At 38.5% G+C, this 25,754-nt stretch overlaps 1 protein-coding gene and 1 pseudogene across 2 annotated transcripts in view; one reads left to right on the forward strand and one right to left on the reverse strand.

Moving 5' to 3' along the window:
- Positions 1–25,754, reverse strand: part of BTBD1 (BTB domain containing 1) — a 45,068-nt gene that overhangs the window by 10,142 nt on the left and 9,172 nt on the right. Inside the window, exons 2-5 of the mRNA XM_082852635.1 lie at positions 23,520–23,676; positions 18,970–19,075; positions 11,773–11,970; positions 2,009–2,201 (exon numbers count right to left, since the gene is read on the reverse strand). Coding sequence (XP_082708761.1) covers positions 2,009–2,201; positions 11,773–11,970; positions 18,970–19,075; positions 23,520–23,676 — 654 coding nt within the window. The remainder of the gene's footprint in view (positions 1–2,008; positions 2,202–11,772; positions 11,971–18,969; positions 19,076–23,519; positions 23,677–25,754) is intronic.
- LOC309957598 (heterogeneous nuclear ribonucleoprotein A1-like) lies at positions 14,300–15,435 on the forward strand (annotated as a pseudogene). Its single transcript has one exon. The product of its transcript is annotated as a heterogeneous nuclear ribonucleoprotein A1-like (transcript).

Raw genomic sequence — 25,754 nt, forward strand, 5'->3', positions numbered from 1 at the left:
GCCCAGCCGCTCCGCGGCATGTGGGATCTTCCCGGCCTGGGGCATGAACCCGTGTCCCCTGCATCAGCAGGCGGACTCTCAACCACTGCGCCACCAGGGAAGCCCCAAAAGTCTTTTTGACATCTATCAAAATAAATTTTTTTCCTTTGATCTGCTACCATGGTGAATTATAGTAATATATTTCCTAGTTTTGCACCATTCTTTCAATCTCCAAACTCTTATCTGCCTTTTTTTTTTTGCACTGATGGACATTATTAGGAATAGCCTTACAAAACTCAGTTGGATGGATGTTATTTTAAATGATGTTCATTGCACTGCTCAGTGTCCCCTTTCTAAGAAACCACAGGAGAAACTTCTCTAAAGTCTCTGTATCTGAAACAGCCACGCTTCTCCTGAGCAATATGAGTACTTCTCATGTGATAAACTCTTCAATTTCTGTAACTTTACAGCTTTAGAACCAAACTTAAGATGTCAGAACATGGATCTTGCATATTTATCTCCACTGGATGTATTTTTCCGACCCTAATTTATCACTGTTTTTTAAAAATTGGACTATAGTTGTTTTACATCTATTTGCTGTTATAGTATTATTCTTTTAAGGTACTGCTAGATTCAATATGCTATTTTATTTCTTTTCTATATAAGTGAGATTGACCTAGAAAAATTTTTGCCTTGTCAGATTCCTATATAAGGATTATGCTTCTTTCAATAATTAACCAAAAAGTATTTTCTTCTTTTAATGTTCAACGAAACAACCTGTTCCCTGAATGTTTGATAAAACTCACCTGTCAAAACCACCTTGTGAAGGGACAGTTCTTTGATAACTTTTAATTTCTTCCATGGTAATTGGTCTATTCAGGCTTTCTTCTTCAGTCAATTTTGATAATTTATATTTGCCTATAAAATGATCCATTCCATCAAGATGTTCAATTTATTAGCACAGAGTAAACCCAGAATTAAAATAAAAATTTCCTCAGTATATTATTATATTCCATTATTTGTAGATGTAAGTATGTTTTATTACCTTTGCCCAAGGTTTGCTTATTTTATTGGTCTTTTTCAGGAACCAGCTTATATTTAACAATTCTATTTTTAATTCATTAATTTCTACATTTACCTATTTCCTTTCTCTTTTCATATGGTTCTTTTGCTATTCATTTTCTAGCTTCTTGGGTTAATGCTGAAATCATTTATTTCTACTCTAATTTATTTAATAAAAGTAGTTAATTATCGCTAATTCTCTGTGTGACACTTTGGCCTCATCCCCTAAGTTCTCACATATAGTATTCTCATTGTGAATTATTACTAAATAGTCTACAAATGCATTTTTATTTCCATTTTAACCCAATATTTGTAAGAGTCCTCTCCCTCTTGGAGTTCTAGTTTTAAACAAACTTCTTGTTAGTTTCTAGTTTTACACCAAAGTGCTATTAATATTAAATAAATGAAAATTCAAAAGGCATGTTTTATGAAAACAGGTAAATATTCTATTTTGACATTTAACCTAAGGAAACATGGTAGAGCAAATATAAATTCCAAAAGGATTATATGCATGCATCTTTTAAAATTAAAAAAAAATTTTCCCGAAGTTGTTACAAATGTATACTGAGATATTTTCCATGCAACATCTATGCAAATAAAAATCTCACACTAAACCAAGTAAGATTAAATGTATTAAATTATAGCCCTAAGGCTGTAAAAATAATGTTTGATCAATTAAGGGCTAGACTTCAGCTCACCAGCAGTGGCAATCCAAACGAAACTCACAAAATAGAAGGCCCAAGTCAATCCTTTCTTACTCTACTTGTTTCCTAAGAGACTCCCTCACTCATAATTCAGTGGGGAGACCAGTAAGCCTGACTTCTTGACTGTTGTATCAAGTTAGAAATGTATTAAACAAAGTATAAAATAAAATGTGGTTAATTATCTCCCACAATATGAACATAAAAGCCAAATGCGAGCCGCTGCCGCGCCCCACCCCACCCCCAAATCTACAATATGCAGATACCTGATTCGATCACTCGTTCCACTGTAACCCCACCGGCTCTCTACTTGCTGGAATCTATTGATGCAGCATTCCTTTCCTCTGAGGCAGCATCTTGGTCGATCAATGTATTCAACTCGGGGCTTAGGATTGACAGTAAAATGAAGAAAGAGGTTTACCACTTCACGATCTGACAGAATTCCAGACTGAGCAGGACCTGCAGAAATAAAAACATAAACCTCAATAAAAGTAACTTCACTGCAATTCCTAACTTTGTAATTCTCCCCATAATAATGTGAATTCAAATGTGAAAGATGTAAAGTAACAATGAGGTAGAAAAATCTCAGTATAGATAATTTTAGCATATATATATATATATATTTTTTTTTTTTTTTTGTGGTACGTGGGCCTCTCACTGTTGTGGCCTCTCCCGTTGCGGAGCACAGGCTCCGGACATGCAGGCTCAGCGGCCATGGCTCACGGGCCCAGCCGCTCCGCGGCATGTGGGATCTTCCCAGACCGGGGCATGAACCCGTGTCCCCTGCATTGGCAGGCAGACTCTCAACCACTGCGCCACCAGGGAAGCCCCTAATTTTAGCATATATTTAATTTTAAATTAAGTTTTACTAAATTCATCCGAGGTTAACCTAATATGTAAGTGTTAAAATCATTAATAAATCAAAGCTTAGATGAAACCCTGAAATCACAGAAAGATCCCTGGATTTTTCTATCCATTTGCCCTGAGTGTTCCATTTCCCAGAAAGAGGAGAGTTGGAGAAGTGCTTACAGTGGCAGCCAGAGCTATCGTTACCTCTCCATTCCCCATCTGTCTGAGGCTGTAATCAAACAATGGAATATTTAGAGGTAGAAATAGATGGCACAGTGCTTTCATTGTGGGATTTTGAAATCAGCAGAGGTCAGGAGCTAAGATTGGAAGAGCTGTGGAAGCAGCATATCACATGCTATAGTTTTCTCATTCACTGTTTCTGGGAAGAGAAAATTCCAAACAGCTTAAATTTAACCAGGAATAAATGCTATTCCTCATAAAAGATGCCAGGAGATTCCTTCCAAGGCTGGTAAAAACAATCTAAATAAGAGACTGCAAAACACTAGAAATTTGGTTTAAGAAACTATAAATCAGATTTTAACGTAAAATGCCCTAATTTTTAATATAAAGTTTTAGAATATCACAAACAAAATATATCAACCTGCCAGACCTGGCCCCGTGGTTCATTTGCAATCTCTGGATAAGTAAAGATTGTAAAGAAGAAAAAATACAATTACAAACTTAAAACATGCATTTTAGAGAAAGAAAAAAGAAAAGAATGTAACTGGAACTGCATAAGATCAGAAGACAGATGGGGGTGAAAACTCATGTATCTTTCTCAGAATGACAAATAAGACAAAAGAATTAAAATGTTAAGGTGATTAAAATGGATGATAAAAAGCAGAGACCAACATACAGGTAACTAGTGTTCCTGAAGAACTAACAGTAAGAAATAGGATGATGCAATAATTCAAGACTACAGGTATACCTTGCTTTATTATGCTTCGCAGATACATTTTTTTACAAATTGAAGATTTGTGGCAACCCTGCATCAACAAGTCTGTTGCTGTCATTTTTCAACTGCATTTGCTCACTTTGTGTCTCTGTGTCACATTTTGGTAATTCTCTCAATAGTTTAAACTTTTTCATTATTACTATACTTGTTATGATGATCTGTGATCAGTGACCTCTGATGTCACTACTGTAACAGTTTTGAGCCCCATGAACCACACCCATAAGACAGCGAACAATTAAGTTATGCAGGTATCTGCATAAATAAATGTTGTGTGTGTTCTGACTGCTCCACTGATCAGCCGTTCCCCATCTCTCTGTCTCCTCCTGAGACACAACAGTATTGAAACTAGGCCAATTAACAACCCTATAGTTGGGCTTACCTGCTGGCACAGTGGTTAAGAATCTGCCTGCCAACGCAGGGGACAGAGGTTTGAGCCCTGGTGCGGGAAGATCCCATATACCACATACCACATACCACGGAGCAACTAAGCCCTGCACCACAACTACTGAGCCTGCACTCTAGAGCCCGCAAGCTACAACTACTGAGCCCGCGCACCTAGAGCCCGTGCTTCTCAACAAGAGAAGCCACCACAATGAGAAGCCCGTGCAGCACAATGAAGAGTAGCCCCTGCTCGCTGCAACTAGAGAAAGCCCGCGCACAGCAACGAAGACCCAATGCAGCCAAAAATAAAATAAATAAATTTACAAAAAAAAATGAAAACAACAGCCCTATAGTGGCCTCTTAAGTGTTCAAGTGAAAGAACAGTCAAACATCTCTCCCTTTAAATCAAAAGCAGAAATGGTTATGCTGAGTAAGAAGGCTTGTCAAAAGTTAGGTCTCTTGCACCAAAGAGTAGCCAAGTTGTGAATGCAAAGGAAGAGTTCCTGAAGGAAATTAAAAGTGCTACTCCAGTGAACACACAAATAATAAGAAAGCAAAACAGCCTTAATGCTGATATGGAGAAAGTCTGAGTGGTTTGGATAGAAGATCAAACCAGCCACAACATTCCCTTAAGACAAAGACTAATCCAGAGCAAGGCCCTAACTCTCTTCAATTCTATGAAGGCTGAAAGAGATGAGGAGGCTACAGAAGCAAAGTCTGAAGCTAGCAGAAGGGGGTCCAGGAGGTTTAAGGAAAGAGGCTGCCTCTGTGATGTAAAAGTGCAAGGTGAAGCAGCAAGTGCTGATGTAGAAGCTGCAGCAGGTTATCCAGAAGATCTGGCTAAGATAATTAATGAAGGTGGCTACACAAAACAACAGATAATTCAATGTAGACAAGTGTAGACAAACAGCCTTCTAGTGGAAGAAGATGCCATCTAGGACTCTGCCAGTTAGAGAGAAGTCAATGCCTGGCTTTAAAGCTTCAAAGGACAGCCTGACACTCTTGTTAGGGGCTAATGTAGCTGGTGACTTTAAGTTGAAGCCAATGCTCATTCACCATTCTGAAAATCCTAGGGCCCTTTAGAATTATGCTAAATCTACTCTGTGTTATAAATGGAACAAAAAAGCCTGGATGACAGCACATTTGCTGACAACATGGTATACTGAATATTTTAAGCCCACTGTTGACACCAACTGCTCAGAAAAAAAGATTCCTTTCAAAATATTGTTCCTTGACAATGTACCTGGTCATCCAAGAGCACTCATGAAGATGTACAGTTGTTTTCATGACTGCTAACAGAACATCCATTCCATAGCCCATGGATCAAAGAGTAATTTAGACTTTCAAGACTTATTATTTAAGAAGAACATTTTGTAAGGCTATAGCTACCATAGACAGTAGTGATTCCTCTGATGCATCTGGGCAAAGTAAACTGAAAACCTGGAAAGGAGTCACCATTCTAGATGCCATTAAGAACATCCATGATTCATGGAAAGAGTTCAAAATATCAATATTAAAGAGAGTTTGGAGGAAGTAAACTGTAACCTTCATGCTTGACTTTGAGGGGTTCAAAGACTTCAGTGGAGGAAGTAACTGCAGATGTGGTAGAAATAGCAAGAGAACTAAAATTAGAAGTGGAGCCTGAAGATATGACTGAATTGCTGCAACCTCATGATAAAACTTGAACAGATGAGGAGTTGCTTCTACAGATGAGCAAAGAAAGTGGTTTCTTGAGACAGAATCTCCTCCTGTTGAAGATGCTGTGAAGACTGTTGACAACAAAGGATTTATAATATTACATAAACTTAACTGATAAAGCAGTGGCAGGGTGAAAGAGGACTAACTCCAATTTTGAAAGAAGTTTTACTGTGGGTAAAATGCTATCAAACATTGCATTGCCTGCTACAGAGAAATGTTTCCTGAAAGAGTCAATCACTGTGGCGAACTTCATTATTATCTTATTTTAAGAAACTGCCACAGGACTTCCCTGGTGGCGCGGTGGTTAAGAATCTGCCTACCAATGCAGGGGACATGGGTTTGAGCCCTGGTCCGGGAAGATCCCACATGCTGCAGAGCAAATAAGCCCATCCGCCACAACTACTGAAGCCCGCGTGCCGCAACCACTGAGCCCATGTGCCACAACTACTGAAGCCTGCACACCTAGAGCCCATGCTCCGCAACAAGAGAAGCCACCGCAATGAGAAGCCTGTGCACTGCAACAAAGAGTAGCCCCTGCTCACCACAACTAGAGAAAGCCTGCGCACAGCAGTGAAGACCCAACGCAGCCAAAAATTTTTAAAAAATGAAAATAAAAAAAAAGAAAGAAGTTGCCACAGCCATATTAACCTTCAGCAACCACCACCCTGACCAGTCAGCAGCCGTCAACATCGAGGCAAGACCCTCCACCAGCAAAAAGATTAGGACTCGCTGAAGGCTCAGATGTTAGTTAGCATTCTTTAGCAATACAGTCTTTTTAAATTAAGGTATGTACTTTGTTTTTTTTAGACATAATGCTATTGCACTTAACAGACTATAATATAGTGTAAACATAACCTTTATATGCATTGGGAAACCAAAAAATTTGTATGGCTCACTTTATTGCGATATTCAATTTACTGTTGTGGTCTGGAACACACAATATTGCCAAGGTATGCCTGTATTATAAAATTTCCTTAGTTGAAAAAAGAAGTCTTCAGATCATGAAAAACGTTCTCAGATATCTACCGTATACCTATTTAAAGAAAGTAATCAAGAATAAACTCATCAAATGAGTGAATCAAAATAAAGAATTCAAGAAGGTGTATCATAAAAGAACTGGTGATAAACACTAAATCCAATACAACCTATAATTAAGTCTAATACAGTTGTGTCTTTATAGTACGTTATGTTGAGTGTATAATCAGTTACCTTAAAGTGTGCTAGAAAGGTTGAAAGGATGGAACACCATGCTAACATTCTTATCTTAAATAGGGAAGGTCAATAAATATCATTTTATTATGAAATGAATTAAGAAAATTGGAGGGGAAAAAGTAAATGCAGAATTATTTCCTAATCTCTAGACAGAAAACACACACACACTCAACAGCAAAATAGAGAACATAAAGGGAGCTCTCCCTAAAACAGTTTTGAAAAATATAATACAGAAATAATAAGCATAACAGAAAAGAACATACATAACAGCAACAACAGAAACATTATTTCACTACATAAAAATATTAATAAGTCTGTAAGGTGGAAGAGCCTACGTCAGAGAACAACTATACATGAAACAGTACATAAAATAGCTATTTCATGTTAACAGAGAACAATTGAGGCAGTCAGTGCTTGAGAAGGGAAATGTATTGAGATGAAGCCCTATATCTGTCACCACTTTTCCCCTTGGGATATTTGCTGATTTGCTTAACAGGGCATAAATGCCACGTAGAAACGGGCAACCTAGAAATTGTGGTAGTCCTCAACTGACTGAAGAGACAAAAACTGTAATTCAAAGCTACCAAGGCAGCCAGACAACGATCCGGAAGAGAATACTTAATAGACAAACAAGACCAACATTTTGCGCATAATTTCTCCTTGAAGTATTTGTCAACTCCTGGGCTTCCCTGGTGGCGCAGTGGCTAAGAATCTGCCTGCTAATGCAGGGGACACAGGTTCGAGCCCTGGTCCAGGAAGATCCCACATGCCGTGGAGCAACTAAGCCCGTGTGCCACAACTACTGAGCCCCTGTGCTGCAACTACTGAAGCCCATGTGCCTAGAGCCTGTGCTCCACAACAAGAGAAGCCACCACAATGAGAAGCCCACGCACCGCGATGAAGAGTAGCCCCCGCTGGCCGCAATCAGAGAAAAGCCTGAGCACAGCAACAAAGACCCAACAAAGGCCCAACACGGCCAAAAATAAAATTAAAAAAAAGTATTTGTCAATTCCTAAGCTATGCACAAGCAAGAGAAAACTATGAGACTAAAAAACCAGGCAGAAAGACGCTGCTAAGAGACTAAAGAATTAAACAGAAATTTCTGTCTTAAAGCTAGGAGAAAAATTCCCAAATATTTGAAAATTAAGCTATATACTTAATAGCCCATGGGTCAAGAAAAAAATTACCATGAAAATTAGAAAATACTTTTTATTGAATGACAATGAAAATACAACATATCAAAACTTGTGGGGATGGGCTTCCCTGGTGGCGCAGTGGTTGAGAGTCCGCCTGCCGATGCAGGGGACATGGGTTCGTGCCCCGGTCCAGGAAGATCCCACATGCCGCGGAGCGGCTGGGCCCGTGAGCCATGGCCGCTGAGCCTGAGCGTCCGGAGCCTGTGCTCCGCAACGGGAGAGGCCACAACAGTGAGAGGCCCGCGTACCGCAAAAAAAAAAAAAAACACCTTCCACAAAGAAAACACTAGATCCAGACAGCTTCACTGGTGAATTCCCCTAAGCATTTAAGGAAAAATAGCACTAATTTTACATAAACTCTTCAATACAGAAAAAAGATATATTCCTAACTTTTGTATGAGACCAGCATAACCTTGATAATCAAAATCTGACAATTTCATTACAAGAAAGGAAAAATTATAGCCTAATTTCTCTCATGAAATAGTCCTAAAAATATTTTTTAAATCTGGCAAATTGGATCTAGTAATATATAAAAAGAATAATGCATGACAACCAAGTCTGGTTTATGTAAGGAATCCAAAGTTTTAACTTGGAAAATCAATCAATGCTATATTAAGCTATACTAAGAGAACAAAGGTGAAAACCATATCATTATCTCAAAAGAAGAGAAACATTTGGTAAAATTCATGATAAAACTCTTACAAGACTAGTAATAGAAGGAAACTGCCTTAATCCAATAAAGAGTATCTACAAAAAATTTACAGCAAGCATACTCTGTGGGGAAACACTGAAAGCTCTCTGCCTAAGACTAGAATAATGCAAGGATGTTCACTATCCATACTTCTTAATATGCTCAAGGTCCTAGGTCACACAATAAGGCAAGAAAAAGAAATGTCTAAGGATTAGAAAGGAAGAAATAGAATTATTATTGTTTGCAGATCACAACTGTACATGTAGACTATGTACAATCATCTACAAATAATTATTAGAATTTATAAATATAGCAAGATCACTAGATACAAGGTCAATACAGGAAAAGTCAACTGTATTTCTATATACTGGCAATCAATCAGTTAGGACATGGAAATTAAAAAAACTAATCATTGCAATAACATTTAAGAAGTAAAATACATAAGGAATAAACCTACCAAAAAATATGCAAGACCTCTACCAGAAAACTCAAAGTATTACTAAGAGAAATTTTAAAAAGACTTCAATCAATGTTCATTGATTGGAAGACTCAATATTATAAAAATGTCAATTATCTCCATACCAATCTATGGATTCAATGCAATTCCAATCAGAATCCCATGACTTTTTTTGGTGGAAACTGACAAGCTGATTAAAACATTTAGGTATATGAAACTACCAACACAAAAAACCAAGAATAGCCAAGGTAATCCAGAAGAACAAAGCTAAAGGATTTTCACCACCAGATTTCAAGATTCAGTTTAAAACTACAGAAATGAAAACTCCACAGAACTGGTTCAAGGACGCACAAATATACAGTAGAGCAGACTAAACATTCCAGAAATAGATTCATTCATATACAGTCACCTGATTTACAACGAAGTTAGCACTGCTGTGTATGGGGGCAAGGATAGTTTTTAATACATAGTCACGTGGGGGAAAAAAAATGAACCTTGACCTCTACCTCACACCATACACATGTGTGAAAAAAACACCACAAAAAAATAAAAACCCAACTGGATTACAGACCAAAAAGTTAAATGTCAAACAATAAAGTTCCTAGAAGAAAACCTAAGAGAATATCTTCATGACCCTGAGGCAGGCAAAATTTCTTAAGACATAAAAAGCCTTCACCTTAAAGGAAAAGACTGATAACTTAATTCATTACAATTAAGACCTTCTATTTATCAAAAGACAGCATTAAGATAATGAAAAGACAATCCACAGACTGGGATATTAGCTATAAGTATATACATTATATGTATCTATAATATATTCTGGATAAAGTCTTTTGTCAGATTATATACATATAATGGAGAGGATGTGAGGCAACTGGAATGAACTCTTAACTCTCTTAGTTTGGCAGCTGAGTGTGAACTATTACAACTACGCTGGGCGACTATTTGGTAGGATCTACCAATGCATACTCTATGACTTTGCAATTGCACTGCCACCTGCTCAACAGAAATGTTCACATATGTACACCAAGTGAGAGGTATAAGAATGTTCTTAAAGGCCCCAAACAAACAACCCAAATGTCCAACAACAGTAAAATGCATAAAGAAATCATGGCACATCCATTCAACAGATATACAGCAATGACAAAGAATGAGCTACTGCCACACACAACCACACAGATGAATCTAAGACATAATGTTAAGAGAAAGAAGCCACACACAAAAGAACACGTGCTGAATGTATGACTTCCTTTATATTAAGTTTAGAAACAGACAAAACTCATTTACAGAAGCCAGAAAGCAGTCACCTTTGGAAGGGAGATTAAGGACTAGGAGGGGCATGATGGAGACTGGTGGGGTATGGTAATGTACTGTAAATTGATATGTGTGGTTAAACAGGTGCGTTCACTCTATTTGTTCACTTTATTATGTACATGTTATATTTTAATTTAAAAAGTTTACAAAAAGAAAAAACAAACATTGATTCTGATCAGCAAAAACAACTTGTGAGAATACTGGAATATATATAATGAATCAAAAAGAAAAATTTGTATACCCCAAAAGAATAAAAGTCATGAACAAATACCCAGAGAAAACCATAATTCAAAAAGACACATGCACCCCAATGTTCACTGCAGCACTATTTACAATAGCCAGGTCATGGAAGCAACCTAAGTGCCCCTCGACAGATGAATGGATAAAGATGTGGTGTAGGTGCATATATATAATGGAATATTACTCAGCCATAAAAAGGAATGAAATTGGGTCATTTGTTGAGACGTAGATGGATCTAGACTCTGCCATACAGAGTGAAGTAAGTCAGAAAGAGAAAAACAAATATCGTGTATTAACACATATATGTGGAACCCAGAAAAATGGTACAGATGAACTGGTTTGCAGGGCAGAAACAGAGACACAGATGTAGAGAACAAACGTATGGACACCAAGGAGGGGAAGTGGCGGGGGGGGTTGGGGTGATGGTGTGGTGAATTGGGCGATTGGGATTGACATGTATACACTGATGTGTATAAAATGGATGACTAATAAGAACCTGCTGTATTAAAAAATAAATAAAATTAAATTTAAAAATTCAAAAATAAAGGAAAAAGAAAAAATACAAATGGCCAATAAACATAAGGAAATATAATTTTAAACCATTATGAGATTTTTTTTTTCTTTTAAATCAATTTGGCCATGACTTAAAAGCAGATGATACTCAGTGTTGATATGGGAAACAAGAACTGGTCATAGAACTAAGAAGCATCAACCCTAAGAGTCAGAAAGATCTGTCATTGTAACTTTAGGTAAGGCACTTAACCTCTCTCAGGTTCAGTTCTTAAACCTATAAAATATCACATAATTTTTATATATTTATAATATACAAAATATTTTAAAAGATATAAAATACATATAATTTAAAAATACATAAATATATAACCTACAATATTATCTTGAAGGGCTATTAGGAGAATTGAATGAAATTATACACACAAATGCACATACATAAACAGCTTCTTTTTCTCTCTTGCACAGGGAGACTGACTGCCCATTAAAATAGTTTCAAGTAGATTTTGGACAAGTTACAGCCTTACCGGCTGCAAACTCCTCAATGGTCATCAGCGGGAACCGGATCAAGGACAGTGCTTTCCCTAGAACTTTCTGTTTGTTTCCAAAAGTCACAGGCAATTGTTGTCTTTGACATTCCGCTTCTGCCCACCGTACAACAGCTCCAAAAAGTCGACTTTCTCTAATACTAAGAGTGTCTCTTTCTAGAACTGCACAGAGTGTGTCTACAGGTAAAATACAAAAATATATCACATTAGTAATATTTTGCTCTTTAACAAAATACTGACAAACATGCTTATATAAAATTTTCAAATCTCAATAAAAATAGGATACTTAAAATTATAGAGTCTACCCTTAAAAATATTAAAGAATTAAAGGAATTAAAGAGCAAAGTTTTCTTTAAAAAATTACTGTAAGGTTAACATTCAACTTATTACTTACCATACATGGAAGCTTAGATACAGTATCTCCTTATATATTCATGCCATTCAGCAAGCAAACTCAAATATTCAGAACAAGAATAATAAGTAAGTCAGAGAAAAAGGCTCCCAATCAGTAATGAACAAATTCATAAAGTCTACAGATTACAATTCATTCATTCATTCAGCAAATATTTCTTATTAACCACTCACAATGTGCCAGGCACTATTCTAGACACCAAGGATATATCATTAAACAAAAAGTTAAAAATTCCTTGCCTTCACAGAGCTTACATTCTAATGGGGGAAACAGATCAATAAACATAAGTAAATTATACTGTGTTACATAATAAATGTAGGAAAAGATAGCAGGGTAAGGGGAATCAGAAATGCAGCTTAAAATAGGATAGTTTGGATAGGCCTCACTTGAGTTAAGACCTGAAGGAGGTCGAGGGTGGTGGGGTCAGTAGGCCAAACACACCTAGAGAGAAAGAGCACTCCAGGACTGGCCAGTGCGAAGGCTCTCTTATGAGAGTGTGCCTGGCATATCTGAGGAACAGCCAGGAGGTCAGTGTGGCTGGAGGAGAGTGAGCAAGAGGGAAAATTAGTAGGTGACGAGGCCAGAAACGTGGTGGAAGGCGGGGTGCAATCATGTAGCACCCTGTAGATCATTTGGCTTTTACTCTGAGTGAAAAAGGGAACCCCTGGAGGGTTTTGAGCTGTGACATTTTATGTTCTAAAACAACCACCCTGGCAGCCGTGATGAGAAGAGACAGTAACGGAGGCAAGAGTGGAAACAAGATCAATTAGGAGGCTCTTGCGCTGATCCAGGTCAGAGGTGATGGTGGCCTGGACCAGGCGGAAGTGGTGAAAAATGATCAGATTCAGGGTATACTCTGAAAGGAGACTGGAGATTTCCTAACAGATTAGATATAGGGGGTGATAGAGAGCATGAGTAAAGGATAATTCCCAGGTGTATAGTCTAAGCAATGGAGGGATGACAGTGGCATCAACTGAGATGAGAAAGACTACTATGTGGAAGCAGGGTGGGGGGTGGTCAGAGGGGAGATGTGAAGCTTAATTTTGGACATATTAAGTTTGAAAGCCCTATCTGACATCCAAGTATAAATATCATGACCGTAACTCAGGCCCTCACTCAGAATCCTTTCCCCTCTTATCATAGGCAAAATTAAAATAGGCTGAGTTATTTTTAAACTACAATAGACCAGAAATCAATGAAAACATTAAAATATAATTAAATTGCCCAGAAACACACACCTAAGAAAAATTTATTAAAAACAAAATTCTACTATGCAATGGTCTACACATTCATACCAGAACCAAATATTAGTTTAATAACAAACATAGGTATCATTACAGCAAAGATATCACAGTCCCTGGAACACAGAAGGGGCCCAACAATATGTTAAAAATGAAGAGGTTAAACATAATTTTTTTAAAAATCAAGCTTTTTCCTTCTCTTGTAGCTGAGCAGATGAGTATAAACTAAGGTCCCAGGAAACCTTTTCAAAGATAAATGAATGTAAGTCAACATACCTCAATACTTGTAGGATTAGGAATATACTATGATCATAATATTTAATCATTCAATAGAAAAACAGACAACTTTGAACCTCCATTTCTCTACCTTGTATGCTAAAAACTTAAGTAAAGGTAAACATAGAAACTTAAAGGCTAAAAAACAAGCACATTATACTGCCCCTGGCATAATGTAAATTAATTCTGTTCTATCAATGTGACATATTATCTTTTTCCTTTGGCAAAAACCTACAAGAAACAGTATCTCTCTACTTGGAAAAAGGTAAGCATATCCCTCTGGAGCACATATTCAAATGCCAGGAGAAAAAGCATCCCCAGAATCTAAAATAGCTATTTAAAAAAAGCTCCTGAAGCCAGGTCTTTCTTTCAGATCCTAGAATTCTCTTTCATTCCCAATTTTTAAAAAGTACATTTGTGACAAACTAGACTATGAGGTGAAAACACATAGGGCCTCTATAGATAGATGTGTTATAATAAGAAATGACAGCTGAGAGCCTAATAAAGATCATAAAAACACACAGGATTATATTTATAAACATCATACAATACTGGGTTTTAATACAAACCACTGCAAATCAAATCAAATCAAATCAACAAATATTTATAGGGTTTTCATCCTGTGCAAGGTACCTACTTCAAGGTTCCCAAGGAGATACATTCAGTAGATTACTTTCTGCCCATGGACGCCGCTGAGTAAGCATCGTTGACGTCTCCCCCACCTCCACTGCTGTCATGTCTAAGTCAGAGTCACCCAAAGAGCCCGAACAGCTGCGGAAGCTCTTCTTCGGAGGTTTGAGCTTTGAAACAACCGATGAGAGCCTGAGGAGCCATTGTGAGCAGCGGGGAGCGCTCACAGACTGTGTGGTAATGAGGGATCCAAGAACCAAGCGCTCCAGGGGCTTTGGGTTCGTCACGTATGCCACTGTGGAGGAGGTGGATGCAGCCATGAATGCAAGGCCACACAAGGTGGATGGAAGAGTTGTGGAACCAAAAAGGGCCGTCTCAAGAGAAGATTCTCAAAGACCTGGTGCCCACTTAACCAGGTGAAAAAGACTTTTGTTGGTGGCATTAAAGAAGACACTGAAGAACATCATCTAAGAGATTACTTTGAACAGTATGGGAAAATTGAAGTGACTGAAATCATGACTGATCAAGGGAGTGGCAAAAAGAGAGTCTTTGCTTTCGTAACCTTTGATGACCATGACTCCGTAGACAAGACTGTCATTCAGAAATAAAAAATGTGAATGGCCACAACTGTGAAGTAAGGAAAGCCCTATCTAAGCAAGAGATGGCTAGTGCCTCACCCAGCCAAAGAAGTCGAAGTGGTTCTGGAAACTTTGGTGGTGGTTGTGGAGGGGGTTTTGGTGGGAATGACAGCTTTGGTCGTGGAGGAAACTTCAGTGGTCGAGCTGGCTTTGGTGGCAGCTGTGGTGGTGGTGGCTATGGTGGCAGTGGGGATGGCTATAATGGATTTGGTAATGATGAAAGCAATTTTGGAGGTGGTGGAAGCTACAATGATTTTGGCAGTTACAACAATCAATCTTCAAATTTTGGACCCATGAAAGGAGGAAACTTTGGAGGCAGAAGTTCTGGCCCCTGTGGTGGTGGAGGCCAATACTTTGCCAAACCCCGAAACCAAGGTGGCTATGGTGGTTCCAGCAGCAGCAGTAGCTGTGGCAGTGGCAGAAGGTTTTGATTACTGCCAGGAAACAAAGCTTAGCAGGAGAGGAGAGCCAGGGAAGTGACAGGGAAGCTACAGGTTACAAGAGATATGTGAACTCAGCCAAAGCACAGTGGTGGTAGGGCCTAGCTGCTACAAAGAAGACGTGTTTTAGACAATACTCATGTGTATGGGCAAAAAGACTCGAGGACTGTATTTGTGACTAATTGTATAACAGGTTATTTTAGTTTCTGTTCTATGGAAAGTGTAAAGCATTCCAACAAAGGGTTTTAATGTAGATTTTTTTTTCTTGCACCCATGCTGTTGATGGCTAAATGTAATAGTCTGACCATGACACTGAATAAATGTGTCTTTTTTTAAAATATGCTGTGTAAAGTTAGTCTACTCTGAAGCCATTTTGGTAAACTACCCCAACAGTGTGAAGTTAGTATTCCTTCAGGGCGATGCCAGGTTCCATCCAAAATTTATTTACAACCTGCTCTGGTGGAGAAGCTATTGTCTTCCGAAACCTTGGTGTAGTTGAACTGACAGTTATTGCGTTGTGACCTGGAGTTCACCGCGAAAAGGGTCACCCAAGCAAAGTCATGGACTTTTCTGATTATTAATATATGATTGTTGGCACATCCTATGCAATATATCTAAATTGGATTATGGTACCAGATATAGATGGGAATGAAGCTTGTGTATCATCCATTATCATGTGTAATAAATAAATAATTTAATACCCTCAAAAAAAAAAAAAAAAGATTCCCAGGATCCAATGGCATGCCTAATGGAGGAGCTATTTACAAAACAACTTCTCGGAGTGAGTCACCCAGATGCAGGCAGTATTATTTCAAATGACAGTAGACTGAAGTGGAGCACTTGATAGCTCCTTAAAGGGAAGGACACTAGGATTAAGCAATGTTTCATTACCAACGTGGGCAGTGCTTAGGGCTCTCAAACATCCAGTAACTCAACAAAAATTCAATAGCACACAACGTGCAGGTGCTGGGGGGGAACCAAATCTAGTCGCTGCCCTTCAGGATAATGCAAGAAGAGCACAAATCCTTCCCAAGGTAATGTGCAGCAGACAGGCAAACTAAGAAAGGGATGTTATTGAAAACAGGAATATATTAAATTTCATGGAAGAGGGGAGGGCAGCAGTTCTCAAGAAAGTTATAATTTGAGCCAAGACATTAAGACTGAGTGAGAACTAGCCAAGGTGGGAAGGAAAGGCAACATTCTAGACATAGCCAGTCAGCCCAGTTCGTCAACAAATATTAACTGAACACATACTATGTTCTACTACTTTCAGTGCTGGAGATACAGTGGTAAACAAGACAAAGTCTCTGCCTTTAAGGAGTGTACAATCTAGAAGGAGGAGGTAGACAATCAATATATACATATTCAGACAAAGACCAAGATAAGATTTTCAGAGAGTGATACATATTATGAGAAAAATAAATCAGAGTAACAGAACAGGGATTGTTTAGGGGAATATGGTACTTTACGTAGGCGTGAGATGGCCCGTCTCAGGTCTTGTTTAACCTGAGATCTGAATCATTAAAAGGAGGTAGCCACACAAAGATTCATGGGGAAAAGGATTCCAATCAGAAGGAACAGAAAATACAAAGGCTCAAAAACACTGAAATAACTGTGGCCAGTGCATATGGAACATAGTGAATGAGAAGCAGAATGGTAGGAGACAAGGTCAGATACAGAAGGAGGCAGGTAGTTACTGCCAGCTCTTTACAAAAATTCTGTTTTCTCTTCTTCCTGGGATGTGAGTAGTCTGCATCTCCTAGCCTCCCCTTAAGTTAGGTGGCATCTGGTGACTGAATTCTGTCCAATGAAATAAGAGGCAAAATGAGGGTGCCATTTCAAGGTCAAAGCTTTTAAGATGTGGGTATTTTCCTTGCCCAGGCGTTTTCCCATTTGCTAGCAAGATACAGATAATAAGCAGGCTGTAGGAAATGGCAGAGCCACAAGATGGAAGAGAGCCACTCACTGGCCGGGAACACTTCCTTGGACTGCGTGAGTGTAAAAAAAATTTCTATTGTGTTGGAGCAGTGTGCATTTTGGGGGTTTATTTGTGCAAATGTGTTGAGCGTGCATTTTGGGGTCTATTTGTTACCACAGCCAAGCCTAGCCTACCCTGACTAATATAAGGCTTGATCACATAGGATCTTGTAAGTTTTGTAAGCAGTTAGAATTTTATTTTAACTGCAGTGGGAAGACACTGGAAGCAAGGATGTGATACAATCTGCTGCTGTGTAGAGAATGGACAGTATGAAAGCAAGGGTGAGTGGAAGCAGGGAGACAATAGGAGACCACAGAGGTTATCCAGGTGAGAGAACAGTGGCTTCGACTAGGTGGGAGCAATGGATATGGTAAGAAATGGTCAGATTCAGGATACCTTTGTGTTTTTTTTTTTGACTGTGCTGCGCTGCTTGCAGGATCTTAGTTCCCCGACCAGGGATTGAACCTGGGCCCCGGCAGTGAAAGCACCGAGTCCTAACTGGACTGCCACGGAATTCCCCCAGGATACATTTTGAGTGGAGAGCAGAGAGCACGTACTGATAAACTGCATGTGGGGTATGAAAGAAAGAGAATAATCAAGAATAACTTCTAGGTTTTTAGTTGTGCATGGTGGTGCCATTAGGGAAGAATGAGGAGAAAACTGGAAAGGAACAAAAAGATTTAACAGGGAGTTGGGGGAAATCAATGGCTCTCTTTTAGCTGTGTTGTTGGAAATGCCTATAAAATCTCCAAATGAAGATGTCAAGTAAATAGTTGGGTATATAAATTTGGAGCCCAGAAGGTGGTAAGATTAAAGATAGATATTATGGGTTCATGATGGTGATATTTTAAGTCATAAGCCTGGATCAGCTCTCTCTGCTCTCCTACACGACAAAATTCAAACTCCTCAGCCTGTCACTGCACTGTCCTCCACAAGCTGGCTTTCACCTGCCTTGCACCGCCCTTCCTCTACACACACTTCTTCGTGCAGTTCCACTTGCCTCTAATGCCCTCCCCTCTTCATTAACCAAATGTTATACATTCTCTAAGGCCCATGTCAGAACCTTCTGGGTCAAGATTTTCCTAACACTCCTATGTGAGGTGCTCTCTTCATGTTCTGGATTTGCATAGTAATTATTTTCTATGTATCTAGTTCAGAAAAGGCGTAAGTCACATTTTGCCGTATGTCATCTCTTCTATTTAATGTCTTAAATCTTAATTTTCACATATTTGTTCCCTGATTCTCCAATTAGATGATAGTTTCCTTAAGAAAATGCACATCTTACCCTTCTTTGTATTTCTTATAGGACCCTAGTATAATGCCATGCATATGGTGAGCATTCAATGAATATTTGTTTGATTTGACATCTTTTAAAAGGCAATGAGGTAGTTAAGACTTTTAGGAATATTTCAGCAAAATAAAGAAAGCAAAACTCTTAAAGAGGGAGACTTAAATCACTTGGAAAACCCACTAATTTAAAAACAGCTTGTCTGCCCACAAGGCTGACTAGTAAGGCATTACTGTACTTAAAAGGTAACATTTTAATTCACAGTGAACTTACCTATATCAATATCAGTAAACCCTTCTGCACTTATTGCATCCATCGTGCTTTTGTCTATTGTGTCTAGACAAAGACTAGCAAGCTGAGGTTCATCAAATAATCGAGCCTAAACATGTAAAAAGCTAGTTATTTTCATAGTTATTTTACCTTCAGGCTGTACATATTCAAAACTAATACTGTAAACAATTATAATTGCTAATTATATAAAAACACATACTTAAAATACAATTATAATGTCTTATATGTGCTTAAAACTTTTCATTCCACAATCAGAAATAAAAGCTAAAAGCAAAAATGCCCTGCTGAGATAACAATTAATTCATATTACCACTAACAACCCTGTTATTTTTATTTTCATATGCCTATATATGCATTGCCTTGTTTCTTATACATCACTTATGTTATCCTTAATGAAACACTCTAGGTTAGATAAGGCAGACATTATCCCATTATCCAGATGAGGAAACAGAGGCTCAAAGAGGTATACTGACTTGCCTAGTAACATCTAGCTAGTTATGCTCCAAAGCCAGTACTTAAGTCCAAGTCTTAAGATCTTTTCACTAAATGGTAATATCAATTGTCAAGCATACCAGTACCAACAGATCAGTTTTTTTTTCCATTTCCTATTTTGATTGGGGGAAGAGAATAAAGTACAAGAATTTTACAGCATGAAAGTTCTGGGAACCTAAGCAAAAACTAGGCCTGACAACAGAGGAGCAAATAAGTAAATTCACGTGATGGAATATTACACAATAATGAGAATGAATGATCTACAACTACACACAACAATATGAAGGAATCCCACAAACTTAATGGTAAGCAAAAGAAAGTACTGCATATATTGAGCAAAAGAGTATACAGCTGACTCTTGAACAACTTGGGGGTTAGGGGCACTGACCCTCTGTGCAGTCAAAATCCACATATAACTTATAGTTGGCCCTTTGTATCCGAGGTTCCTCCGTATCCTTGGACTCAATCAGCCACTAATCATGTAGTGCTATAGTATTTACTACTGAAAAAATTACACATATAAGTGGACCCACAAAGTTCAAACCCGTGTTGTTCAAGGATCAACTGTATACTGTATGATTTTAGCAAAGCAAATCTAGGCTTTAAGAAGTCAGAAGTCAAACTTACAATATGTGCTTTATCAGGATGCATATTATAATTCAAAAAAAAGTTTAAAAATGGGGGCGTTCAAATTCAATTGAAATTTTTTAAAAACTGTAACACTGAAAAAGGAGAAATGAAATTCTTAAAAAACCGTAACACTGAAAAAGGAGATACGATGATAGGTGTGCCAATGACCAATTTTCCTTCTGGCCTAGAGTCACCTCTGTTTACATTTAATAGCATGGACAAAACAGAAGTCTACTGTCTGTATTTCAGTTTTTTCAATTGGCCCAATAATGCTTTTTATAACACTGTTCCTTCTAGCATGGGATCCAGTCTAGGATCATAGTTTTTGTATTTTTAAAATATGAAAAATAGTACATTTTAAAAATTCTAACTTCAGCAGATATTCTAACTGGCCAACTCAGTTTTTATAGGTGAGTTAGTGTTCATGCAAAAATTGATATTTTACTCTAGGAAAAACAATTTTTGGTAAAAATTATTTAATTCAGAGTAGCAATATTTCAGTTACTCAGATACAGTATCAAGTTTCCTTTAGAATCTACTGCTGCTACTTAAGAGTAAAATAAATTTTCTCTAAATTTAGTTTGAGTCTGGCATTACCTGATAAAATAGCACTATATTTAATGATTGTATCACTTCACAGAGAGTGTTTTTCCCTCTGTAATCTATGCTGGTACAGTATACTGGCTCTTTGTTTTAGAGGGAAGCTAGCATAGGTCCTCTCAAGTAAATGAACATGCTCAGTTCAAATGACTCACTTGGCAGGAACAAGACGTTCACATGACAATTTGTGGGCTAATTCACATGACCCCACCATGAAAACTTTGGAGTAATGTTGAGTTCTAAGACCAATGAGACACTAAAAAATTTCTTTTTCTCAGTGACATCTGTTAACCCTTGCTACTCAAAGTGTAGTCCAGAAGCACCAGCATCATCTGAAAGTCTGTTAGAAATGCAGACTCTCAGGCCCCACCTTGGCCTCCTGAACTAGAAAGCGTTTTGTTTTTGTTTTTGTTTTTTTTTTTTTGCGGTATGCGGGCCTCTCACTGCTGTGGCCTCTCCTGTTGCAGAGCACAGGCTCCGGAAGCACAGGCTCAGCAGCCATGGCTCACGGGCCCAGCTGCTCCATGGCATGTGGGATCTTCCCGGACCGGGGCACGAACCCATGTCCCCTGCATTGGCAGGCGGACTCTCAACCACTGCGCCACCAGGGAAGCCCTAGAAAGCGTATTTTAATCGTCAAAGTTTAATTTACTGGTTTCTAAATTTTTTTTTCTTTTGGCCATACCGTGCAGCATACGGGATCTTAGTTCCCCGATCAGGTATGAACCCGTGCCTCCTGGAGTGGAAGTGCAGAATCTTAACCATTGGACCGCCAGGGAAGTCCTATTGGTTTCTAAATTTTATGACTGAATTTAAAAAAGAAGAGTAGTTAAGTGACCCTCTCTACACACAACAAAATTGTTTAGACAATAAAGAATCTTATGACTATCAACTTCTTTATTGGATTTTCATCACAAATTCAAAAGAGGAAAAAAATGCAAGGAGACATCACTTATTAGTTATATAATCTTAGTCAAGTTATTTCACCTCCCTGTGGTTCAATTTCCTTGTCTATAAAATGGGGATGATAAGAAAATCTTCACCTAGAATAGCTACATCTCCTAAAGTTATTGTGAAGATTAAATGAATTAATGCATACCAAGTATTCAGAATGGTACCTGGCACACAATACTCACTCAATACATTTTGCTATTATTATCATCAATATCACTGTATCTTACTGGTTTAAGGTTGAGACCTTACTTTTACCACTTGCTGTCTCATGTTATATAACATATTTACCTCTTTACGCTTCCATTTCTTCATCTTTGAAATGGGGATAATAATAAACAACAGCACAGCTGTAATGAGGAGTAAATGTGATAATATATACAAAGGGACTAGCTTAGTGTCTGGAATACAATATATACAGACATGGAGTTCTGTGATTATGTCTAAGAAGAGGTGACATCAGCATGTTCTTTCTTCTATAACTATAAATACTTAACGGCCAAAGATTAAAAAAAAAATGCCATCAGTCATTTCTGGTATGACAAAATGGATGTAGAGGGTTTCCCTGGTGGTGCAGTGGTTCAGAGTCCGCCTGCCGATGCAGGGGACACGGGTTCGTGCCCCGGTCTGGGAAGATCCCACATGCCGCGGAGCGGCTGGACCTGTGAGCCATGGCCGCTGAGCCTGCGCGTCCAGAGCCTGTGCTCCGCAACAGGAGAGGCCACAACAGTGAGAGGCCCAGGTACAGCAAAAAAACAAACAAACAAAAAAATAAAAAAACCAAAAATGGATGTAGAATTGGGAAACTTGAGCTCTGGGCTCTGGCCCCACCTAGCCTGTTGTGAGACTTTGCGCAGGTAGTTAACTAGCCAGGTTTTAGATTTTTCATTTGGAAAATGAGACGGTTAGGCTAACGAACAGCCATGATTATTTCCATTACTAATATTCAGTAGGATTATATATTATCAGCTTAGACTTTTTCCCCCCCTCATTTTAACTTGCTTAACTCTGTGAAGACCCTATCTCCCCAAAAGGTCTTATTCTGAGGTACTGGGGATTAAAATTTCAACACATGAATTCTGGGGGACACAATTCAACCCCTAGCACAGGGTTACATAGACTAGTTTAGGATTTTGAAAACAAATTTGTAAAAGGGTATCATAACATTGTCTAAAAAGAACAACAACAATTTATTTATATCTCAAGTATGGAGCTCAGGTTACAGGCATTTAACAGATGCTAAATAGTACAAGTTAAAGACTGGTTAATGGTTCCATAGATGTGTTCAGTTTGTAAACATTCATCAGACTGTACACTTATGATATGTGTACTTTTCTGCATGTATAGTATACTCAGTGAAAACTTTTTTAAATGTCAAAGTAAGGATATTCTTAAATTCTAACTCCTCCAGAAGTGGGTCAGCAAGCTTAAAGACAGAAGACAGTAAATCTTACAACTTTTCCGGACTTGAAGTATTCAATCTTAATTTCAGACCCAACGCAAATCAAGAACAAAGATGTCCAGAAAGCTTCATGCTATCATACTCTCAATCATAGCAGGAACAATGCTGGATACTAACCTCAACTCCAATCCTAAACAGTTATATAACTTGGAGTCATAATGCCCTATTTATATAAGGCTTCAGTTTCTTTACCTATTATATGATATATTAACTCTAATTTGCTTTTCTATTCTAAAATTATATGACTCTGATGTATTTTCCTGAATGATACCAGAAGATTTCATATGCTTTAAAATAATAATCTAGGACTAATTCTCCAGGAAACAGTAAATATTCATATATAGTTGTAACCATTTTTTAAAGCTAAATGATACATACCTTAGCTACATTTACTTACCTGAGTAAGTAACATAAAGGCATTATCTGCCCTCAGATGTTTGGTGAGAAATTCCACACAATGTGCTTCCAAGGCTGGGACTGCATATTTCTTAGCAGTATAAAGAGTGGTCATAACTGTTTCTGGGCCAATTTGAACTTCATCTGAATACAGAAATCTGGGAAACAAGTGGAAATTGCAGAGATGATCAGGAGGGTTTTAGATAAGCAATCCATCAGTGTTAAACCTCTGAGGAATATTTTAAAAGATAATGAGCAAAGTGAAAAATAACTTGAAAAGTACATCAAACTTTCCAGGGCTACAAGGGCATGTGCACACACATCACCTCATTTTATTCTGACTCAATCCTGAGAGGTAGGCAGTGTCCATTTATAGAGGAGACTAAAGTTAAGTGAAGATCATGGGATCTTCATGTCTCCAAGTCAAATTTTTAGAGGTCTTTTAGCACCTACAGCAGCTTAGGATGAGTGGTTCATTTATCTCTCCTTCATCAAAGGATGTTCATGTAAGCAAATCTACAGATGGCTTAAGTTCACATCTCTAAATGTCAAACATCCATTTATTTCCTGATAATGGTGTCTTCTTATTCTGGGCATTTTTTAACCTTTCTTTGTTATCCCAGAATTAGCATTATGACCAACGACTGGAGTACTGGGGCTTTGGAGGAATAAAACAGTTTAATAGTGTATTAAATGACCCCATATTGCTATGTGCTTTTGAGTATTTAGATCCAACTTTCTTTCAAAATACTATCAAACCAATACCTCCTCCCCCACCCCGGTTGGCTGCTTCTAACTGTTAGGTCACTAGATAAATCAGATTCCTAGAAGTGCAGATAAAGCATAAGATTCTCAGAGAAGGCCTGGGCAGTTCTTGCTGAACTATACTGAAGCTTCTGCATATCCACTTCAGGGCTCCTTTGTGGTTCCTCAGAGACCTTTGTGCTTACTGCCCAGTTCTCAGCTACACTCAGCATAGCTGAGGGTGCTGGAGAAATAAGGCATTAAGAACAAGTATTTCATTTTAGCAATACTAAAGACTTAGAAAGAACACTTATTACACTTATATTCCCAGGACCCAAGTCGTAAAATAAGAGTTTAAGAGAACCCATTAGGGGGCTTCCCTGGTGGCGCAGTGGTTAAGAATCCACCTGCCAGTGCAGGGGACACAGGTTCAAGCCCTGGTCCAGGAGATTCCCACGTGCCACGTAGCAACTAAGCCCATGCGCCACAACTACTGAGCCTGTGCTCTAGAGCCCGCGAGCCACAACTACTGAAGCCCGCGAGCCTAGAGCCTGTGCTCTGCAACAAGAGAAGCCACTGCAATGAGAAGCCTGTACACTGCAACGAAGAGTAGCCCCTGCTCGCCGCAACTAGAAAAAGCCCGCACGCAGCAACGAAGACCCAATGCAGCCAAAAATAAATACATTTATTAAAAAAAAAAAAAGAAAACCCATTAACATCTTTCAGAACACTCTATACAGTAAACTGAGTGAGGAAAGGAAGTTCTATTTCATGTCCCTATCCACTGCTTTTCAATTTCTTCTTTTATTCTGGTGGGCAGACTCACCGCCCAAGATGAAATTCTAGCCTGTTGCATCCCCCTAACATCCCACCCTAACCAAATGCTGGCATTCCTCTAATAATATCATTATCCTTACAACTACCTCCAGTGGAGGCTGTGCATTCTCATACTTCTCTATGTCTCAGGTTCAAAAGTGAAGGTTGCTGTTTTTCAAGATTACACTGTTTTCAAACATTTTTTCAAAAACCTTTCAAGTCAGCCATCTGTATCACCCTCATAATACTCATTTAACATCAGGTGCCACTTGGTGATGAGTACAGGGAATGAAAAAACCACTTAGTCCCTTATAGTCAGGGGTAGGGGAATGAATAAAAAGGAGAGAGAGAAAATGAACATTTGTTGCGTCGCTACCATCTGACAGATGCCAATTCATTTAATCCTCCCACAAGGAAGGTAGGTGCTGCTACCTGCATTTTAAAGATGAGGAAACAGAGGCTGGGGAAGTGCAAGAGCTGTCTACCATAACACGCCATTTCTGGGCTTCTGGCTGCTCTCAGTGCTAGACTATCAGGCCCGTCAGGTGAGGGCTGTTTTAATTTGCCTGGACTCAGGGAGAGATGGCTTGGGTTTGAGCCTATTCCATCACCTGACAGCTATGTGACTTTAAACAAGTTATCATTGTGTTCCTCTCTGAAAAGAGATGTGGATAAC

This window comes from Leucopleurus acutus (assembly GCF_964270905.1).
Source record: "Leucopleurus acutus genome assembly, chromosome: 1".
NCBI classification, from domain to species: Eukaryota; Metazoa; Chordata; class Mammalia; order Artiodactyla; family Delphinidae; genus Leucopleurus; species Leucopleurus acutus.